Source organism: Meleagris gallopavo, chromosome 1 (genome assembly GCF_905368555.1).
Source record: "Meleagris gallopavo chromosome 1, MGAL_WU_HG_1.1, whole genome shotgun sequence".
NCBI lineage: Eukaryota > Metazoa > Chordata > Aves > Galliformes > Phasianidae > Meleagris > Meleagris gallopavo.
This window is the reverse complement of record NC_139404.1, coordinates 30210715-30231980: the sequence shown is the minus strand read 5'-3', so window position 1 is coordinate 30231980 and position 21266 is coordinate 30210715. Positions and strand designations below refer to the sequence as shown.

The 21266-nt window shown below is 38.9% G+C and overlaps 1 protein-coding gene across 4 annotated transcripts in view; it reads right to left on the bottom strand.

Moving 5' to 3' along the window:
* ANO6 (anoctamin 6) overlaps nucleotides 1-21266 on the bottom strand; it is a 70137-nt gene that overhangs the window by 41377 nt on the left and 7494 nt on the right. For 2 of the 4 annotated variants that reach the window (XM_085219891.1, XM_085219895.1), the window contains exons 2-3: nucleotides 14105-14171; nucleotides 3996-4072 (exon numbers count right to left, since the gene is read on the bottom strand). The exons of 1 other annotated variant lie outside the window; for it this stretch is intronic. In XM_085219891.1, coding sequence (XP_085076017.1) covers nucleotides 3996-4072; nucleotides 14105-14171 — 144 coding nt within the window. The remainder of the gene's footprint in view (nucleotides 1-3995; nucleotides 4073-14104; nucleotides 14172-21266) is intronic. One more of the 4 variants, XM_085219902.1, reaches the window with a different exon arrangement.

Genomic DNA, 21266 nt, shown 5'->3' with positions numbered 1-21266 from the left:
GGAATGGGAACTGCAGATATTTTTTATTACTTACAACATTCTGAACAAGCACAGTATTGTAAATTGTTTATTTGTTCGTTTTTAAATAAAAAAAAGAGTTTCCGCAGGAAAGGCGTAACTAATTGGAAGGATAAAAGAAGTCCTTTATTTAGTCCACAGGAGCCCTTGGTATGATTGTCAGTGGTGGCAAATTAATCATTACTGGAGGGTTAAACCACTTGTCTGCAATATCACATAGTTTTCAGAGAACCTCCAAACAGGTTCTTGCAGCAAGACAGGAGGTAAACCAGTGCTGGGACAGGTGAGCAGAGCATGACCGTGTAATCCAGTCCCAGCACAGAGCCCTCCAGCACACAACCCACTCGGCAGGGCACCACAGGCTGCATGGTAGTAGTGGGTTTGGCCTTGGTGGAAATGTCACAGTGCTGCCCTCCTCTCCGCTGACCTAAGGATACTTCTCTTCCAATCACGTATTTAAAAAGGAAATACATAATATGACCTGGATGTCGTGAAACATCATTATTTGTACAGTGCTTTGAGCTCCTCTGGTGAAAATGCTACAGAAATGTGAAGTCTTAATTATTATCACAGCTATATAATAAGATGTTTAATTACTTTCTATTCTGAGTGACCACTAGAGACATCTGCTCTGACACCAAGACCAATGTAAGCATTTGCTTTTGCAGGTTATAACTTCATTTGCACACCATGAGAAACTAATGTTGGTATGTGCCTCCATAGGGCAATAACTGCTGTGCATTCAGCATTCTCTCTCATGACTCATATTTGCTAATAACAATGAAGGACTGTTTCAGTTCTGTTTTTAGTAACAATGAGATTATTAGCAAGTTCTGAATCAGAAGATGTTTTCCTCAGTACCTTAACATGCAAAGAAATTGGGAAGCCTCACCTCCAGAGCTAACTTTTGATGAGACACCCACTGGACTTTCTGCCTGAGCCCACATACAGCCGCTGGCTGTGGGAAGAATCCCAGTTCCTCCTGCCTACAGACAGACCACGTGCCCTCACTTCTAATGAAGGCAAAGACAGTACTCCCCTGAAAACACATTTTTCAGCACCTCTCCTTTTCTGGATGCAGGAACATCTAGCACTTGATCAGAATTCGTTGAAGCCTTTCTGCTGCAGAAATCATGTCTGAGGAATGGCATTAACACAGCTGGAAAGCAGTTAATGGCAAAGAATTCCCTCTGCAGATGTTGAATCTCAGAACTGTGTTTACTATCAAATCCAAATTCAAGCTATCCATCAGTGGAGCAGCTAAGGCTGCAAAGCAAAACATCTGAGAGCTGGGAGGAGCTTAGATGAAGGCTGTCTGTGTAACTCTGTCTTCCTTATACACTGTGTATGACACATGGTTTGGCTGCAAAGCCACATACTATTACACTCCTTGCTGTCTTCTTTATTCAATGCCTTTTTTGTTACACTTCATCTAAGTAGTCTGAGAACCTAAAATGGAGATTTCCTTCAATTTCCGTGGTATTCTCCTCCTATAATCTCAATATTCTACTCATACAAATGTTAAGACATCAATTTTCACAAGATCTCTCTGGAGAGAAAGCAACAGTATAATCCTAATTTAACAGTGATTGCATGGATCACTGAGGAATCTTAGTCAAAACTGCTGCCAAGCTACCGAATCTGGAATTCCAGTGTGAGACACTGGGTTTTCTAGAGTGCTTGGCACTCTGAAGAGCAGTACCCTCAGGCCCATATATGACCACATTTTGCTAATGCAAACAAACCACGGGCACTCCCCTTTGACACTCTGCAAATAGACAAAAAGCTGGATATACACAATCTCACAACTCTTGCACAAAAGCTCTACAGTACAATCAGGGTAAAATCCAATTACCTGGGACCACATTCAGATTCTCTACATAAGACCTCTAATACTTTTCCTGCAATTTTCTGTACATGTACAACCTTGCTGGATCAATTTCACAAAGTACACCCAGCTAGAAAGCATAATGTAAGTTTAGACAATTGGTAGAGCACTTCCTTTTATGCAGTAGTTTAAGGCTAGGTTTCCTATTTAGTTTCCCTTTCTAGCTACACCTGGGCAGGCTTGGTGGAACTGAATTTTATTCAACTGTTTTGGTCACTGAAACTACCCTGGAGGTTCTAACATGGAATGAGCAGTGTGGAAAAGATTCTGCTAAAACTGAACAGAAATGATAAGTGCTGGTCAACATGAGGAACTAAAAACAAAATTGATTTGGGCAGCTGATTTTTAGTAGAAATAAAAATAAATTCTACCTTGACTGCTCAGTGAAGAATTTTCTAACCACAAGGTACATGGCATTGTTTGTTCTGATGTTATCTCATTTCATATAAAGACATAAAAAAGAATAATCACTGAACCACAATGAAATCCTCAGATGGATTTTTATAACATCCTAGTAAGGGACCTCAGTTAGGAAATGGAAGGTCTTGATTCAATTTCCTCCTTCAGAGAAAGAGTAAATATTTTTTTCCAGAGCCTGGAGCAGCATCAAATGAAGACCCTATAAGAGTGCTCAGAGGCAGGGTTAGCTCACAAAAGGATACTTCATTCCTAGTGGATTTGGTATTTGTTTCCTACATCAGAGACAGGAGAAAAACCACCATGACCCTTGTATTGTATTCTGTTTTAGATACATGAAGAAAACAAAATATATCCTTACATACAGAAACATCAGCAGGACCTGTTTCTCCACACCCATATAATAGCCTTCCTCTGCAAGCTACTGGGATAGCTGGTAGCAGCAGTAGCAGGCTGTCGTTCCTTGAATGCTATTTGGTTGATGATGATGAGAAAAAAGCATAGGTTGTTTCAGTTACTTGTAAATAGGCAATAGTTTACATGTCAATATCTTGGACAGGGCTGACTGATAACCAGCTCTAGATGTCGTTACTTTATGGCATCACTGCAGCAATTTTTTGAATGGATTCCCATATGTGAAAACCATGACCAGCTCTTAGGTGCTCAAAATTAATTAGTCCAGAAAGCAATTCTTGGCAATGTTTAACCTGTTTCTTTAATCTCTGTCCTCCTTTAACACTGATCCACTTGTAAAGGTAGCCTGAATAGATATGACAACCTATGCACACTTAAATCCAATGGCAATGACTTTTGCCATCACAGTAATGAAACACAGAGCTTGTTTCTATGGAGTAACTCCAATAGCTTTATAATAGGTATATGATTTTACAGCTTTTTGAATCCAGGCCTATATCTATATCCCTGTGCAATTGCAAACTGCACTAGTATCACACTAGGGTAAAAAATGAAATTGGATTCATCAGCAAGCCAGATGGGCATCAGGTTGGCAAAGCAGGTGCCATGGCACACCCAGTGGCAGGGCTTGTTAGAGTCAGCAGGCCAGACCTTAAAGATAAATGGGATCTGATGCAGGAGATCTTCAGCTAGGGCCAGAAGCCTGATAGCTGTAGGAAACATTAGGTTTGTTGGGGAAATTGAACTCCGGATACAGGGAACAGAGACCTCCAGTTCTTTTTCCTTTTTTGACATCTCAGTCTCTGCTGCTTCCCAGCTTTCTCTGAAAAAGTTCTGAACTCACATTGGCCAACTAATACCTGGGTGTGTCTGAATTTATAGAGTATGTATGTTTATGTAGGGTGTATTCATATATTTATCCTTGTACAAGCACACAAAAATCCTGTACATGCAAACACAAAACCATATACAGAAAGGAAATGCGTGTGTGTCTATCAGTTTATAGTGAATATAGATTTGTAACTGATCTAGTGACTTGTCACTTCTAATTGTGTTCAGTGACTGTGTCAACATGCACTCTTACACCTGAGCCAAAGACTTCAGGTATCTTTAGGGAAGCAGAGATATAGCACAGTCACACAAATGAACTGGCTGTGCTGCAAATGCAGTGGCGTGCCATTCTGTTGGAATCTGTTGTTGAAGACTTATACAAGAAAAAAAATATTGGTAGCCATAGTTAAAGTAAAGAAGTACCCACCCATTCTGGAGCATGAAGGTTTTGCTGATCTGGCACAGTTCCATAAGTGGGAATAATCACTTGGTTCAATTCCAAGACTGAAAATAATCAAAACAAACAAACAAAAAGATAAGATACTTTAGCATTTTGTGTATTATTATTTCTTTTTCCTCCTCATTTTTTTTAAAATCAATGGTTTCTGGATGAGCCATGCACTTGGTTGTTTCTCAGAAGAATGGTTATCTCTCTCAGTTCAGTAGTAACCAACAGGTGGCAAGAGAGCAAAACAGATTTCACCAGGATGACATGTTAATGCTTGGAGATCCTACCAACCAAGCAACAGTGATGCAAAGCCTACTTTGTTAACATGTGTTATTTAGTTCTCCAGAAAACTCTTCTCTATGTCTTTCTATAGTTAGAAGTATCTTTCCATGATTAAGGGAATCAGAACTGGCTCCACCTGAAGAAATAACCACAGCTCATGATGGCTGTACTTAGGCAATCTCAATTAACAACACCAGACTATTTTTCTGAAATCCTGAAATGAATATAACACAGACAGTGATGCTGTGACATTTACTACATAACAGGTATGATTTTCATATAACCTAATATCACACCTATGGGTTCACTGTGTATTGATGTCCTAATGAATTCTCATCTGTTTCCCCAGTAACAACTGTTAGAAGGAAAAAACACATGCAAACTAACTTGCCTTCTTGAAAATACAGCAAAATTTAGATATGATCCTGTGAAGTATGCTGCTTTGTGATACCATTATCAAGCACACTGGGAAAGCTGGCCACTAGATAACCCACTGCAAAACCCACAAATTCATCCTAAAATAGCTCTCGGAAATAAATTACGAGAATGTCTACAATATTTTTGTTTCAGTTTAAGTATTTTGGGAGTGTCTTAAGAAGAACTCAGCTAACATTCTGAAGCTGAAGATAAAATAAAGCACTGATGGAGAAGGCTGCTTTCTGCCTTAATATAATGAAGCATTTTAGCAAAGTCTGCCCTACACTGAGGTCATGGATGTAAATGGTACCATGATGACAGTAATACCTGGAAAGGATAACCTCCACTTATCAAGAACAGTCCAAAACTCTAAAACATAAATAAATAAAAAATACTCTAAAAAAATCAAATCTACACTATGTTTAGAAAGATAATTAAATGCTCATTAGATACAATGCTAGGACCAACAAAACTGATCTGGCTGATTTTTTTTTTTTTTTTTTTTTGGCTTAAAAACTTCATTGATATGTATCCAAATTCTCTAGAATTTTTAAAAATCTTTTTTTCATTGATGATGCTTACTTAAATCAGCTGAAGATATGTCAAAACACTTAAAAATAGAGCATTGAGAGATTATTGTTGTTGTTGAGCTCTACAAGCCAACAGAACTCTCATGGTTTCTAAGTGGCTAAATGTGGTTTAAACACAGTTTCCTAGAATTTGGTAGGGATATTCTTCCAGATGTTGAACTGTTTCCAGATCTCTATGTGGTGATAATGTACTCTAAGGTAGAGACCCACGTTTTTTTCCACCAACATAGCTTCACAAACCTCATAGTCATAACCTCAAGGCTGGCCCAGGTGAATATCCAAACACCGGGAGCTCTTAAAAGCATTAACATCTTTATAAACATTTGCCAGCTTTTAAAAAGAGAGCAGGAAAATGTGGACTTTTGGACATGCTGAGACTGCAACATGAGAACTCAGAAAACACGGGCATATTTCAGCTGTAAAATTGCTGTAAATGCACATTACCACAATTTAATGAGTTCAACTCAGTCGTATGTGAGAAAGACAAATATGTACCCTTAATGTCAGTGTAAAGGGCATGACCCTATTTTCCTTTGGTATTGGTTTTCTGACATGAAGATATGCAGATACAAAGTGCTTCAGAAAACCCACAGAAGAGGGAATGCTTCTTCTCATATATAATGGGCATGGTGAAGGAGTAAGATAAGCATGCTCTTCTGAAATGCAAGCATGTGTTCTGAAACCCTATGTTATTATACAAGGCAAACAGATGTGGACACTGGTATATCCAGATATGAAGATTTATGGCAGCCACTGAACTACAGTGACAAGAATTGTGCATTGAAAAGCCCTATTTCTGACATCTGCATGGTGTGTAGCCACACATCCTTCAAAAATGCTGTCTAAGAATCCCTTCAGCCAGAGCTGGAAAGAAGAAGGAAACATGGCATTCACAGTAGGAAGTGTAACTCCAGATCCCCTAAATCCTGATGGATCTGGACCTGGCCAGGAATATCCTCTTGAGAAATTTATACGTGAGTACAATTTACTTCTGCCTCATTGTCTGTGGCCAGTAATGTCATGCACGCTTTATCATTTTACCAATATTTACCATATGAACACATATTTACTTGAAATATCACCCGGTAAATTCCTAGGCCATTGGTACAATAAAAGGAGTCCAGCAAAAGGAATCTGCCACTCTCACTTCTTCTGGTACATTAACCCAGAACTTCTCCCAGATCAAATGCAGGTCAATGTCTGTGTGGAGCAAAGAATGCATTACATGAGTGTGTGCTTAGTGTGTGCTTAGGTCAGATATGTTCTGATGGTGTTTTGTTACGACAGCTATATCAAGACACTTGTGCTTTTGGCTGGAAGAGATGATTCCAGTCTCTCAGACTGAAGTGGTACCTGCAGAAACTCAGCATTGCCAGAAGAGCCATATACGTATAAAGTGCTTTTTTTTACCACCCAAATAACTTCATTTATTTCTTCTACCTTCTCTCTTATAATAGAACCAGTTTGAAGAAGAGAGGACGTGAAAAAAAAAATTGTACCAAGAAAGTCCGGGACTTTCTAGCTGTGAAAACAGAGGAACAGACTGCCTGGGGAGGCTGATGAGGTCATGTGAGGTCTACAACATCAGAGATTCTTCATCACAGATTAATTAAATATGCTGGCACAATGTAAGCCAAGTTGAATCTGGCATGCATTTTAGGAGGATGGCCTGGATCAGCTTTTTAGGTCCTTTCCAGACCCCATGGTGTTCTCAGTCATGGTCAACAAAGACAACTCTCTTGAGATTTTATATTAAAATAGTATTTCTGCTGATCTTTTTCTTCTTCAGAAGCATTGTCACTTCTGTTAATGTTTGGGTCAAAGCACATCAAGTGCAGATGCTTATGAAGTACAATCACGTAGTCAAATAAACCACAGTTGGCCAACATTTGTGACTGGATTGAATAAAGATCCTAAAATTCTTTGAGGGGCAAAATAAAAAGTATCATTAATTAGTTAACTGATTTTGACTGTGAATTGTTCAGGAAGTTCAGCGACCTTCCTGTTTAATGATTTAATTTCAAAAGCTTTCACAAACTTTACTACTAGCAATTTCTACCCATTGCTCTGGCAGAGGTGAGAGTCCATAGCATACTGATAGGCATGGAAGCTGCTCTCCCTTTGAAATAAATATAAAGAATTAAATCTTTCCTTAGAGTCTGAATAGTGAAGTAATAGGAGCAACCCAAGGTATAATGGATGAAACAATTTTATGGAATTATAAATTAAGAGGCCTGAAAATGGGGAAAAAGCAATATCCAGAGGGAAAAGAAAGATGCTGTCAGAAAAACAAAAACAAACAAAAAATCCCAAAACACAACAATGACAAGAAAACTGCAAAGATATTGGATAAGCTGGTGTTTGATAATACTGCTGGGCTTAGCTTTGTAAGCAAAGACATTACCAAACATGCCTAAGGCTGCCAAACTGTCAAAAAAAATATTGGCTATCATAGATTTCTTATTTAATGAAAATAATCCAAGGTGGGAAAGGGCAACAACAGCTTTTATGCTTGCAAATCACTTACATGAGACAAACTAATAGGAGAGGGTTGTTCAAAGAAGCCAGAATGGTTTTACAACACCAAACTCATAGCACCTGGCACTTCACTTCCTTTAACAAACCTGTGTGACGTTGCAAAATACAAGATCTTAGCCTTGGCACCGAATATGGTACCTCATGAGCAACCACACCTGCAAAGTCAGGAAGCGATGTCAGATCGCTAGAGCTGCGCAGTGCAGCTCCTCAGGAACTGAGGCACACTGTGGTGATGCCTCCTCATCTCAGCACTCTGCAGCTGTGTTAGCAGAAAAATGCTTTTGTGGTCCTATCACAAGTAGGAACCTGAGAGGCAGCCAGCAGGAAACCCCACTTCACAGATTCTGTCTCAGAAGCCATGGGAAAGTACGAAGGATATGAAGTATGACAAGATATGAACTGAGCTCTGAAGTGAATGAAAACTACTCTGAGCCCCTCTCTCTAATCAAGCCAAATTACTTTCACCTTATTTCTCTAGAAAGATGAAACTACTTCTGTCTTGAATAAAACTAATGTTTTGGAGATAATGATCTAAAAAAGATGGGTACTGATGTATCCAAGACAATACCGTGCAAGGAAATAGCAATTCTATTTCTGTAACAGAATTGTGGAAATAGTAACGAGAGGCAAGCAGGTGGTTGAGTCTAAAGAACCAGAGAAGTACCTGACTCCCAAGCGGGGACTTAAGTCAAGCCACCACACTTCAGGGGACATGATGTGGATGTCAGCTTTCTTAAGGAGAACATCCAGCTCTCTATCTCTTGGTCCTGACATTATAAAACGATGATATTGAAGTAAAACGTTCTGCCCTAGATTTTGAGGGGAGAAAGGGAAGAAAGGGGGAGAAGAATTTATGCCATGCTGTTTTAAATTCCCTGGAAGATCAAAAAGAGGAGAATTAACACCACTACCAAGGATTTTCCCCTCTGAAGAAAGATTTTGCTTTTCCAAATGTTAACGTTTACTCAGATAGTGAAGGTATCATTCTGTGACGTGACTATGAGCTCCTAGGCTATGGACAAAACAAGGTCTGATTTGTGCTGTTTAAACTAGAGAAAAACCTGCCTTCCCTCCTCTTAATTTATATCAGATTTTATATCTCTCCCCACATAAATTAATCTGTTATTATTAAAAAAAAGCTAGCTTCCTTGAATCAAAGAAAGGAAGGGACAGTGAGATATCAAGTTCTAAAGCAGAATTAATCAAGGAAAATAGCTGCTTTGATCTACTTGTTTAAAAGTCAGTTTTAAGCTATTCTTGACGGTCTTGATCCTTAATGCCAACCCACGTATATAGTTTAATCACCTAGACAATTTTAAACAAAAAATTTCCCGATCATCAAGTCCTCCTGAGCTAATCTCATTTCCTTCATCTCATAGCTTAACTGGGTAAATATAAATAATAAACAAAATTATTTCCTAGGTTATCCTTCCAAAATGTAGATCTGATCTTTGCACAATACTTCTTGCCAGGAGGAGACCTTACTGCCAGGATCTTGTTGATGGTCAGAGCTGTGTCTGGGTTAAAGTGACTGCTGCAGACGGGCTGTTCTCTGGGACACAGCCTTTCCTCCTCATGCAGAGCTGTCATCACAGATTATAAATGGTTTCACTTCATTCCACTCTTGACTTGCAATCAGTAGTATCTATTCTTTAAACTTCAGTTATTTAACTGGAATATGTTTAAATCAGTTTTATTTCATATCCGTAGGCCTTACTTGAAGAAAACATGCTACTGAACTCATGTTCTTCACTTTAGAAAAAGGTATGTTTTTAAAGTAAAACTGAATTATTTTTATCACAAACTGTACTTAATAACCTATTGTTTAGAGATGATAAGAGATCTACACAGCTGCCTTCAGTGTGAAATTCTTGTTCTCCTCCTACGGTTGCCTACAGAAAACTTATGACAATTAGTAACACCAAAATGGCTTTTCAAGCTGTCACTAAATTACATTTTTGTGCAGTCACACAGAGCAGATCTGCAGGTATTGTCAAAGTGAAATCTATTCTATGCTGCATAATAAGAAAAACATTGATTTTAATTTCTGACATACAAGCATGTCCAATGTGAACTTACACCCACACTGCTGTGCTACAAAGGAAGTGAAATGGCCGTCTTGGAAGACAATTCTTTTTTGTTTGAGAGACTATTCTTCCCATTAAGTTATCTTTTCTTACAGCTGTGCAAACAAAGCATTAGGAACATGTGGTACAACTTTCAAAAGTAAATACTCTTCCATGAGTAGCCCTAAACAGAGCATGTTCACTTCCTAATAGGAAGAGAATTGCAAATGGAACAGCCTGCTTCCTGAAACTGCTAGCACAGAGCTGAGGTATCTCACCAAAAATCTGTGTAATTAGCAAGCACTTACAGAACCAGAAATTGAACTCTGGGGAAATGATTCTGCTGACAGCAATGCCTAAACATTTAGGAGGCACCAAGTTGGAAGGTTTAGGGGCTCAGTATTCAAATTTTAGAACAGTTCATAAAAATCCTACTTTATTTCCACAAGACCTGGATGGGCCCCAGCTTCAGTTTAGAAAGCAGACGCTTGGGCTGACGTCTCTTTAGTTACAATTCTTGGAGTCCAGAGGAATCCACTTAGATGCAAATGCTGGCGCTTGGTCCTCAGTGCCGCAGCACACAGCAGAGCCCAGCGGGCCGCGTGTTCCTCTGTCGCCTGCACAGCAGACAGCAGCTGACTGTAAATCAGCACCGAAGTGTTGCTTATAAGAATATTCTAAATGCTTTTGTCTGAGGCTGAGCAATTTCCATTCATCCACTCTCAGCTGAAATGTCTGTCAGTAAGAATTATTTTGGCTTTCATCTATCTGTACAGATGAAGAAATTCTTTGTGCTTTTAGCATGCGCTAACACCTCTTGCCTGCTATAATTTTAAATATTTGCTTTACGTTCTCTGTGTACTGGACGTAGATGTCACACAGCAGGCTAACATTGTCACGGTATAAAGTAATGGTCAGATGGCTGCACAGTGATAATCTTTTCAGGAATTACTCTCAGGTTGGAACATGGGCTTGGATCATCTTCTCCACTTCTTTCTTCTATTAACTTAAGTATATTAAAATGATGCAATAAATTATTCTTCCTTTTTTTTTTTTTTTTTTTTCAGTTAGCAGCTGCTTTGTTTTAATAATATAGGGAATTGGGTAGGAAGCTATTGTGATGTTGACTGTCAACTGAGCCCATTTCATGCTGGATTCCTGCTATGTCATGTTGTTCCATACCAAGACACCCATACGCACAAACTTTATTTCCTTTATTTTCTTAATAACAGTGTGAATGCTGTGACTCTAGCTGTCAAAACTGCAAACTCTTCCAGTCTCTAGGGTTAAGAAAAATGACAACCTCAGCTCCATTAGGAACACAGCACACAAGGGATCACCGGCTCACAGAGACACCAGCACAACCCTACAGACGTCTCTGGTTTTCAGTTGCATTCGTAACTTCTGAGAGAATTTTTTCTTTACTTGGAAAAACCTCTTTAAGGCTGAAAAAGTGAATGGAGTCTAGTTGGTGGACATTAAGATCTGCTAATTCAAACAATGCAAAGGGTATTAGGAGAGATCTGCAGTAGGTGCTGGCGTGTAAAGCTACAGATAAATTCCTGGTGAGAGATTTAAGAGTGTCCAAGTGCAATGGCAGGCTTTATGCCTCATTACATTAATCACATACAGAACACTACGTGTAGCTCTCAGAGAACAGAAACAATCAATCAATTTCATTAATTAATCCTTCAATTCAATTAGCCACTGTTAGTATTTCTCTTGCTTAATAAGTTACTTAAAATGCAACATGTTTTGCAGATGCACCTTCTTTTTGTGTACACAGCATATTTAGGACAATGAATAAACATGTTTCAATGTTACTTTTCCCCATGGCTTATTAGCTCTCCTTGCCAACAAAACATATCTTAATGAATACTGTGATTACAGTAATTATCTAACAGATAAGGAAAAAGTCACTTAACAATAAATTAAAAAAAAAGTGTTCACTAAACTATATACCTGCTGAAATGAACATTGGCTTTGGCATTAAAAAAAGGATGTAGGTGCCTAAAACAGGATTTGGGAAAACCAAGCTTCCCATTTCATGTCTGTTTCTTACTATGTAAAAGGTACATTCTACCACTTGATCATCACAGGAGGTGGATTTTAAATTTAAATTTTCAAGCAAGGGATTTTTTTTTTTTTCCTATAAATTCTGAATTATTCTTTTCTCTTTAAGACCATACCTCCCTTAGTATACAAGATGGGGCTGCAATGAGGATGAGTCCAGGTTTGGTCAAGGAGGAAGACTAGTTAATAATAAAAAAATAATCATCAAATTATTTTTGCAAAAGTTGAATGGTGTATACAGACTGTAGGAAGGCAGAAAGATTATCAAATTGACAAAGAATTTGAGTGCATTCTGTGCTCTGGCTTCAGCATGCTGAGCAAGCTACTGGAGCCAAGGTTTGTCTGCTTTTCCCAGCAAAATGTTCAAACTAACTGGCCAGGCTGCTACAACACCTCAGCACCTTTACAAAGCTCAGCATCTTTACAGCAGAGCTGAGCATTTGTGCCTAAGGAACTAAGGACACTAGAGGTCTGGAGCAGGAGTACTTGGAATAGTAACCCTGGCAAATGCTGTTCATAAAAATCAGTGATTTAACAAGTGATTGACAGCTTCGTATGAAAAAGCATACACAGCCATCAAACAACTTTGTATGCTCGACAGCCACAGACACAGAATGATGATGCTATTAGGTAGTACTGAAGTGCCTGCTTGAGAATGAATTCTTTTCTTTGGACCTCCATGGATGTGTTTTAGAGAGGCCTGCTGATGGTACAACAAGCATTTCAGTCCAGTACTTCCTTTACAAATTCAGTTTAAAAATGCTTAGCATTCCTCAATTCTTATCACTTAAGTAGCCTGCATTCTTATCACAGGAGTCTGGATTGCTAAACTCCAGCCCTGCCTAAATGGGAAGTTAGGCAAGGTGTCACTCACACACACCCCTTTTCAATATAGTGCTCAGACACAGCATCATAGAAACAGAGGAAGAGATGAATAAAAATGTATGCTATGTAAGGCCGGAATAATCTGAATTAAATAAGGCTCAGAGGCATGCTCCTAATGAGGAAGATAAAAAGAAATCTTTGCTTTTTACTGGTTTACTGACTGAGGCAGTGGACTTAAGAAGAAAAAAAGAACAGCATGAATGTGCAATTAAAAAGTGTAACATGCATGCAAGCAAATGGATGGAAAATGGAAGTTGCCTGGGCAACATTCATTCTGACGTTGCCCAACTTGTAAGCGCTTGAGTTTGCAACCATAATGTTAACATTCTTTAGACATAATACATAATTAGCCACAGCCAATTATTCTGTGGCTCCTGTTGGTAACTGGTAACATTTACATTTAAATTTGAGGAAAGATTACTGCTGGCTATACTGTATTATTTAATTATACAGTCAGTTTAGAAATGAAATTATATCTGAAGCAGTTGAGAGATTCCTTGAGCAGAAGTGATGGAAAAATTATTATTGCAAATTGGCATGAGGAAACTGCTGAATGACTAGAATTTCACCTAATCAGACAATTTGATTAGTGGTCCTCATGTAGGAGCACTCTGCACTGCTGATGAGTAATTTCAAAGTGTACTGTAAGAAAAGTAATCATAATAACTACGAACACTTTTCCTTAGCAACTCATATATCAAATTTATTGAGTTTTAAAAGTCAGTTCAGAATAATGTAATTAATGTGAATTCCATGCCATAATGGAAAAACAAAACAGTGTGTGTTTTAGCTTATTGCAATCACTATCAATACAAAATTCTGGATTTTGCTGACAATTCTGTGCATGATGCCCACCCTCACAGCCAGATGAGTGCTGACAGCTCTGTGCTGAACAGCTGCAGCTTCCAAGACATAGAGGTTTATAAATTACTTTCTGAGAAAAGAGGCATTAACAGGAAGGATGCCTGATGGTGGCATAACCTTGAAAGGCTGGTAACATCATTAGCCCTTATTGGGACTGTTTGTGAGCCTGATCAGCGTTCTCTACATAAAAAGGGAATGTGCCACTTGTCGGTGGTTGTTCAGCTGCAGGTCTTAGCCTGAGCCTGTTCGTATTCTTTTGTTGCATTTTGCCTATAAGGCTGTCCATCAGCTTTGTGCAGTGCCTTTTAAGAAACAATATGTATGTGCAACCAAAAGATATCAAGAGTACAAAGGAACACAAGAAGGTACTTACTGATCAACTTAAAGGTCTGTCTAGTCCCCAAGACTGGCCAGAGGGTCTCTGGGTCAAAACAGCCATCCTATGTGCCAAAGCATAAGATATGGGTGCTGAGGTAGTCAAACTCCAGAGGACATGATCAGAGAGAAGAAGTGTACTTTTGTTTTAAATTATCTTGTGGCTTTTTGACTCGTGTATTTCCCTCTGTACTTGTTAAACCTGCAACTGCTTCTTACACTTGCTGGCAATGGGAAAAGTGAGGACAAGTAACTTTTGATTCCTCCCCAGTCTATAAGGTGGCACAGCAATGTTCTCACATATATTACCTACTGCTATACCCTCTGAAGCATATGCCATAGATCCTCAAGGAAATCCCAATGCTTGGCAAGCACTTTTTAAGGGTGTGATGTGCAATGATGTTGTTCATGTATGGAGTATATACACATAAGAATCATAGAATCACCACCGTTGGAACAGACCTCTAAAGTCATCCACTCCAACTATTCACTTGTCACCACTATTTCCCACTAAGCCATGTCTCACAGTACAACGTCTAAATATTTCTTGAATACCTCCAGGGATGGTTACTTCACCAGCTCCTTGAGCAGCCCGTTCCAGCTTCTCTCCTGGAGAAGTAATATTTCCTAATGTCCAACCTGAATCTCTCCTGGTGCATCTTGAGGCAATTCCCCCTAGTTCTATCACTAGTTACATGGGAGCAGAGGCTGACTCCCACCTCACCACAACCTCCCTTCAAGTAGCTGTAGAGATTTTACATTTACAAGTATAATAAATACATATAATATGATCATTTCCTGGGTAGTGTCATATATCAGATTTCAGCACAGGCCATCATGAGAAGGCCTTTCAGATCTGGAACAGTGGAGGCAGCTTTAGACCAACCAAAGTAAGCATGTGATATTATGTGATGTAAAGTGCTTTTTGTATACTTTTTCTAACAATTGTTGCACCTTCCCAGAAGACCAACCATCAAAAGTGATTAAATTCAATTTTAGTACTCACCAGGAAAGAAAGCAGATGAATTTAAAAGCACAAATTTCCTTTAGATTGGCAGGTAGCATAAAAACATGGAAAGCATGTATTTTGATAACTTATCTCAGGAGGAAGCAAAAAGAAGTCACACTATGCACTAATGACAATGATGAAAAATGAATGGCTTTGAATCTTACATGCCATTCAGCTATAACAAAGCCAAGAAGGAATAACAAGGAATATAATGCCAAAGAGAAATTCTTTGTTTTTTTACTAGCTCACCTTTACCACTGTGTAATTTCACAAAATCTTAAAAAAAAAATGAGGGGGAGGGAAGGGATGAAACCTTTGCTTTGCAATTTATGGAAAGACATTTTACTTCAGTGTCTACAAAGCGTGTGGTCTGGGAACCGTTGGCTTGCTCTTTTCATATGGCATTAGAGACTTTCATGAACGTACAACCAGTGCTGAGAGATCCAGCCATGCCTTTCTTAACAAATGCATTTCTACAGAGACTCTTATCCACTTATTTAGAACTGTGGAAGTTAGAGGATTAAAAAAAAAAAAAAAAAAAGCAAAAACAAAGCATCCTCCTACAGAGCTACCTTTCATTTACACTTAGGTTGGCTATGTATTGCAGCATAGCAGCAGGCTTAAAGTGAGTGTGGTGGGCTGTGAAGAGGCTGGTCATAAACCCTCTATAGTGGCTATGCTAAGTTTTGTTTTAAGAAGAAACCACGGTGGTTTTACAGCAGATTGTACTTTTTGTATGGAGAGAAATACAAACGACCTTTTGAAGTGCATGAATGCAGCTCATAGACAAGCAGGCAGCGAGGCAGTAGGAAGGTCATCCAGCCTGACCCCTACAACACAAACCAGAGTATTGCATCTCCTATCTCTTGTGTCAACTTCAAATTCTGGCTGAAGGAGAATAAACTTCCCTGTTAGAGGAATTTAATGAATTGCAGTCTGATATCAGGAAGGAGATCTCTAGAAACTGACAGCAAATTAGGATCCGATAAATTAGCCCTCCTGCCTGTTTGCTGCAGGCTGGCACTTTGTAGGCTGGATGCTGGGAGCATCTCCTGTCACTTCTGACCTATGGCTGAGTGACATTTCTCTTTTGCTGGAGCTGCTCTTGTGGAGTCAGGCTTGGCACTCCAAAGGCTGAGAGAATCACTGATGCTAAGCTGCCAGAAGATAAAGGTGAAAAAAATAGTGAAAGGGATGAAAGGGAACTGTGAGACTTCCTGAAAGGAAAAAGGATTTCTCTGGAGTTTATTTCTGTATGCAGGAAGTTGCTCAAGAAAATCTAATTGAGCAGAAGGGTCACTGGGTTTGTTCAGTGACGCCCAGTGACAGATATGGAAACACCTCTGATGGACACATTCTGTCCTGTCTAGAAGGATAAACATCTATCCCTAAAACATTTAATTAAATTCTCCATTCAGAGGAAATGAGCCCCCCCAGATCCACCAAACACAACTAAAACATGGAGTACCATTGTTTAGACAAATATTTATCCTTCTATCATGAATAGCTGTGGAAAAACTGAAAACAAAACCAAACCCCCACCACTCTGAACAGCAGTGCACAGTCTCTGAGGGCTGAGACTGCAGCATTTACATACTTAAATAACGTTATGGATGTTGACAGTGCCACTTAACTCAAAAGTGTTTTTCTCATGTTGTGTAACCAGCTACACAGGTGGACACGCAGGCATAGCAGCAGCCCACTGCTCCAGAACTTCTTGCTGCTGTATGAGTGAACTGCAGGTAATCCTGTAAAAATCAAGATTCCTTCCATGGACCAAGCAAGTTAAATTTTGGCAATGTAACAGCTATCAGTAGCATTGCTTGGCTCCAAACACCATAAAACACCACATCAGTGGTCACATGTGTTTTCTTTCCCTGAGAAATTTCAGATTGGCTGTTTGTGAGATCTAATTTAATTCAGCTATGTTAAACAAAAATATTGGTATTCATACCAAAACAATCATAGAATCACAGAATCATAGAAATGCTCAGGTCGGAAAAGATCTTAAAGATCATCGAGTCCAACCACAACCTAACCATACTACCCTAACTAATAACCCTCTGCTAAATCATGTCCCTGAGCACCACATCCAAATGGTTTTTAAACACATCCAGGGATGGTGACTCAACCACCTCCCTGGGGAGCCTATTCCAGTGCTTAACAACCTTTTCTGTAAAGAAGTGTTTCCTGATATCCAACCTAAACATACACTGGTGCAACTTAAGGCCATTTCCCCTCATTCTGTCACCTGTCACCAGTGTGAAGAGACCAACCCCACTCTCGCTGTAAGCACCTTTCAGGTATTGGAAGTGAGCGATAAGGTCTCCCCCTCAGCCTCCTTTTCCCCAGACTAAACAGCCCCAGATCCTTCAGTTCCTTCAGTTGCTCCTGATAGGATTAAATAGGCAAACATAAAATATAACAGTTTTAAGAAGTACAAAGAATAAAAACAGGAAGTGAAAGCCATTCACCATTTTAATGTGAGCATGCTACCTTCCCTCTCTAGACCACATGCGTGTCCAGGACCTGGCCTAAGAAACCTGTATATTTCTGAATGCTGATTTGCTGAAGGACTGTGATTTGATACTTCAACAGTAACCATATATTTAACTCTCTGGACAACAATAAGATAAACTGTTTTGCATCTGCTCCAGTGCTGAAGTACATTACTCCACAAATGCACCAGCATTTCTGTCAGCATGCCTTCTTCAGCTGAAGGCCTTTTCTTCATTGCCTAAAATAATGTGAATCCTTTCTTATTCTTTTATCCCAGAGCAACCAAACCAGCTGTCCTTAGGCAGGAAACATAAAGACAAGCCACTTTTGCCATCCAACAGGTTTGCTGAGATCAATCTCAAGCTTACTATCAAAGCAACAGCAGAATTACATGGAAAAGTATGTCGCCTTCAGCATGTTTTACAGGAGATGCCCCAAGCTACAAATACAGCTGTTTTTAGCAGCAGAGATGATCCCATAGTGCTCATCAGGAATGCTAAGCCTCCAGGCAGCTGTGGGACATCTTCAGGAGGAACAGAGATGATTAACCAAATTGTAATTGCAACTGGCTGTTTGGTTAAAGTTCAGTGCCTGTGGACCAATGAGTTGCTTAATGTGAAATTTGAAGTTTGAGGAGTGTTTATAAAATCACACCTCTCGCTCTCAAATTTACATGCCTCAAAAGAGATATAATTGAATTTCTATAACGAGTTTCTCAGAACGTTAGCTTTAAAATTTTTCTTACAGTTAGCTGTTATACACTATGAGGGTCCCCAAAAGATACTTTTAGTGACTTTGACTATGAAAATAGTAAGTTTAAAGTCTGAACCTATGTGAATTTTTGAGCTTTGCATGTGTAGGTGCATAGACTCATGTCTGTAAGCATTCTCAGTGGTGGAAATGGAGCTTAGAAAGAAACTGCATACTTTGGGTTCCTAATCAGGAAATACTTTGTAGTTTCAGCAGTTGAGGGACTCTTCTGATTTTATTTCTAACCAGCTGCTGCATGCTAAATAACCATCTTCTATCCAAAACTTTCTACTTCTGTGAAGGAGAGGTCTAATGGAGCTTCATTTGGCTGGACCATGCTACCATTGAAGCTTATATATTAAAACTCCTTTACTCCTTCTTCCAATCATACTGATTTTGCTTTTATTTTTAAATACATTGCATGTTTAAGTAATCCAATCTTTGCTTGGCTTTTTTTCTTAAATGTGGACATCAGTTCTTAAACTTGTCCTTTGTGTAAATTCCTACTTGTCTTTTATAACAGATAACTGGATGAATTTAATTATTTTCCCTAGAATGGATCGGTATATGCTGAAATGATGAAATATTTAATAAGGATAACTCCTTCACTGGGGACTAGTTCTGCATTCTCTACTAAGAACAACATTTACAAAAATGATGCTATTCTCACTCTCATCAAAGAGGCAGTTCACAAGGGTAAAGTGTGTGTTGTTTGACCTGACCTTTGTTCATTAATTCCTGTAAAAACTCCATTAGACAGTTTAAGAAAAAACATACAGATAGAGAGATCAAATAAAGTTAGTAATATTACATGCAAATTAATACAACTCTCTGGAAACAATAGAGCCCTCTGGATCATCATCTCATCCTTATTTTGTTAAATGTTATTATCTCTAACTGCAGTGCTAAACCTACAGCAGTGGTTTTTCTTTTTCTTTTTTTTTTCAAATAATTAATTGTATAAACATAGTATTTTCACTGATGGGTAAATTACCTACGGACACATTATTAATTTTAGTATATATTAAAAAAATTCATGAAAATGCCACAGATGAATTGTTTTAATTCACAGTTATATTACCTTAGCCCCATGCTTATTTTCCTGATGAACTGACCTGGAACAATCTTTATGCCATTGCTTACATATATATACGTGAACAGTAGCATTGGTAGTTTTACTCTTATTAATACTCTGTTTTTCCTCTCCCACTTTTCTTTTCTTTTCTTTTCTTTTCTTTTCTTTTCTTTTCTTTTCTTTTCTTTTCTTTTCTTTTCTTTTCTTTTCTTTTCTTTTCTTTTCTTTTCTTTTCTTTTCTTTTCTTTTTTCTTTTCGTCAGTCTCACCCTACCCAGGTCTCAGTGGATGCCGTGCCTTTACTTCCACCTCCCTAGTCAGAGCTACTTTTTTTCCATCCCTTTGAAGAGTTATTTTATCAAAGTCTTCAGCCAAGAACCTGGCTGTGCTCCAGTATTCTTACCACTGATATCAATCCTGGTATTTGGTGCTTTGTGGAGTCCATTGACACAACACACCTCAACTTCTCTGTGGGCAGGACACTTTCTTCACTTCTGCTAAAGACTCACACGAGCTACGAGCCCACAGGACACTGCACTTCTCAGTCACGTAACCTGCTGCAGAAGCAGCTCTCAGACCGCACCTGGATTGAAGAGAGGTGCTGGCTGTTTGCTGTAGAAGAGCACTGGCATAGCAGTTCATTCTGACTACAGTGAACACTCTCCTATGCAAATATTTAATGACCTATGAGAAACCACATTGAAAAAATGCTGAAGGACCTGACCGACCAGATTAAGGGGTTCAGGGGGAATCCACCAACAAAAATCTGGAAGGAAGGGTAACTCTGAAAGAAAAGCAAAACTGGTAGAAGCTACCACAAAATGTTGATTTTTGGCTATGTCTAAAGAATACTGACGATTAGTGGCTTAGTTGGAAGTTATTTAATGTAAACTCTGAATCGAAGGGTTCAGTCTTCTTTAGCTTCTATCCAACACTTTGCAACTAAGCTGCAATTTCTACCACATGAGGCATGAAATCAATTAAGGAAAGATGTTTATGCTCCAGCAGACTTAAAATGGCACTGCTTAAAGTTCAGACGCTTTCTGTTTTAGTATGTCTTTGTTAATTTTCCAATCTGAATTTTGTATTAATTAAAGATATTGAAATGTGTCTCTTTCCAAAATCCAATGGTCTTCCTGCTTCTTTCTGTGAGCAGCGCCTGTACTGGTCTGAATCTTATCATTTTACAAACACAGCATTTATTAATAAAACAAACACACAATTTATGAGTATGGCTATTTTCACTGACAGAGCTAACAAGACTCTGGCTATTTTATATTAAGTAATATTATGATCTTCAACAGGTCAATCACTGCATAGGAAATGGGCCATCTATTTTGAGACAGCTTAGAACTGGAAGGCTTTTGAAGAGAAAGCTGCTCTGACAAAGCAGGTTATGAAGGTTGGATATAAGGAAAAATTTCCTCTCAGAAATTGTGGTCATGCTGCCCAGGGAAGTGGTGGAATCATTGTCCCTGGAAATGTTCAAGAAACATGGAGATATTGCTCCGAAGGACATGGTTAGTGGGTGCAGTGGAGATGGGTTGGTGATTGGACTAGATGATCTTAGTGGTCTTCTCCAACCTGTATGATTCTATGATTCTATTAATAAGTAAAAGGGACTAAACCCCCATTGGATTGTACTATGCAATGGAAGAATATGTACCAGGCTGCTTGATGCTAGTGGAAGAAGTAAGTCTTCTCCTTTCCCTGCCCTTTGCCACTCAGCAGTCCATCCCTGCCAACCAACAGTCACTGTAGGTGAGAAATCTGGTAGACAGCATAGGTGAGCAATAGGAAGCTAAAGGGTACTGTGTAGCTCTCTGCA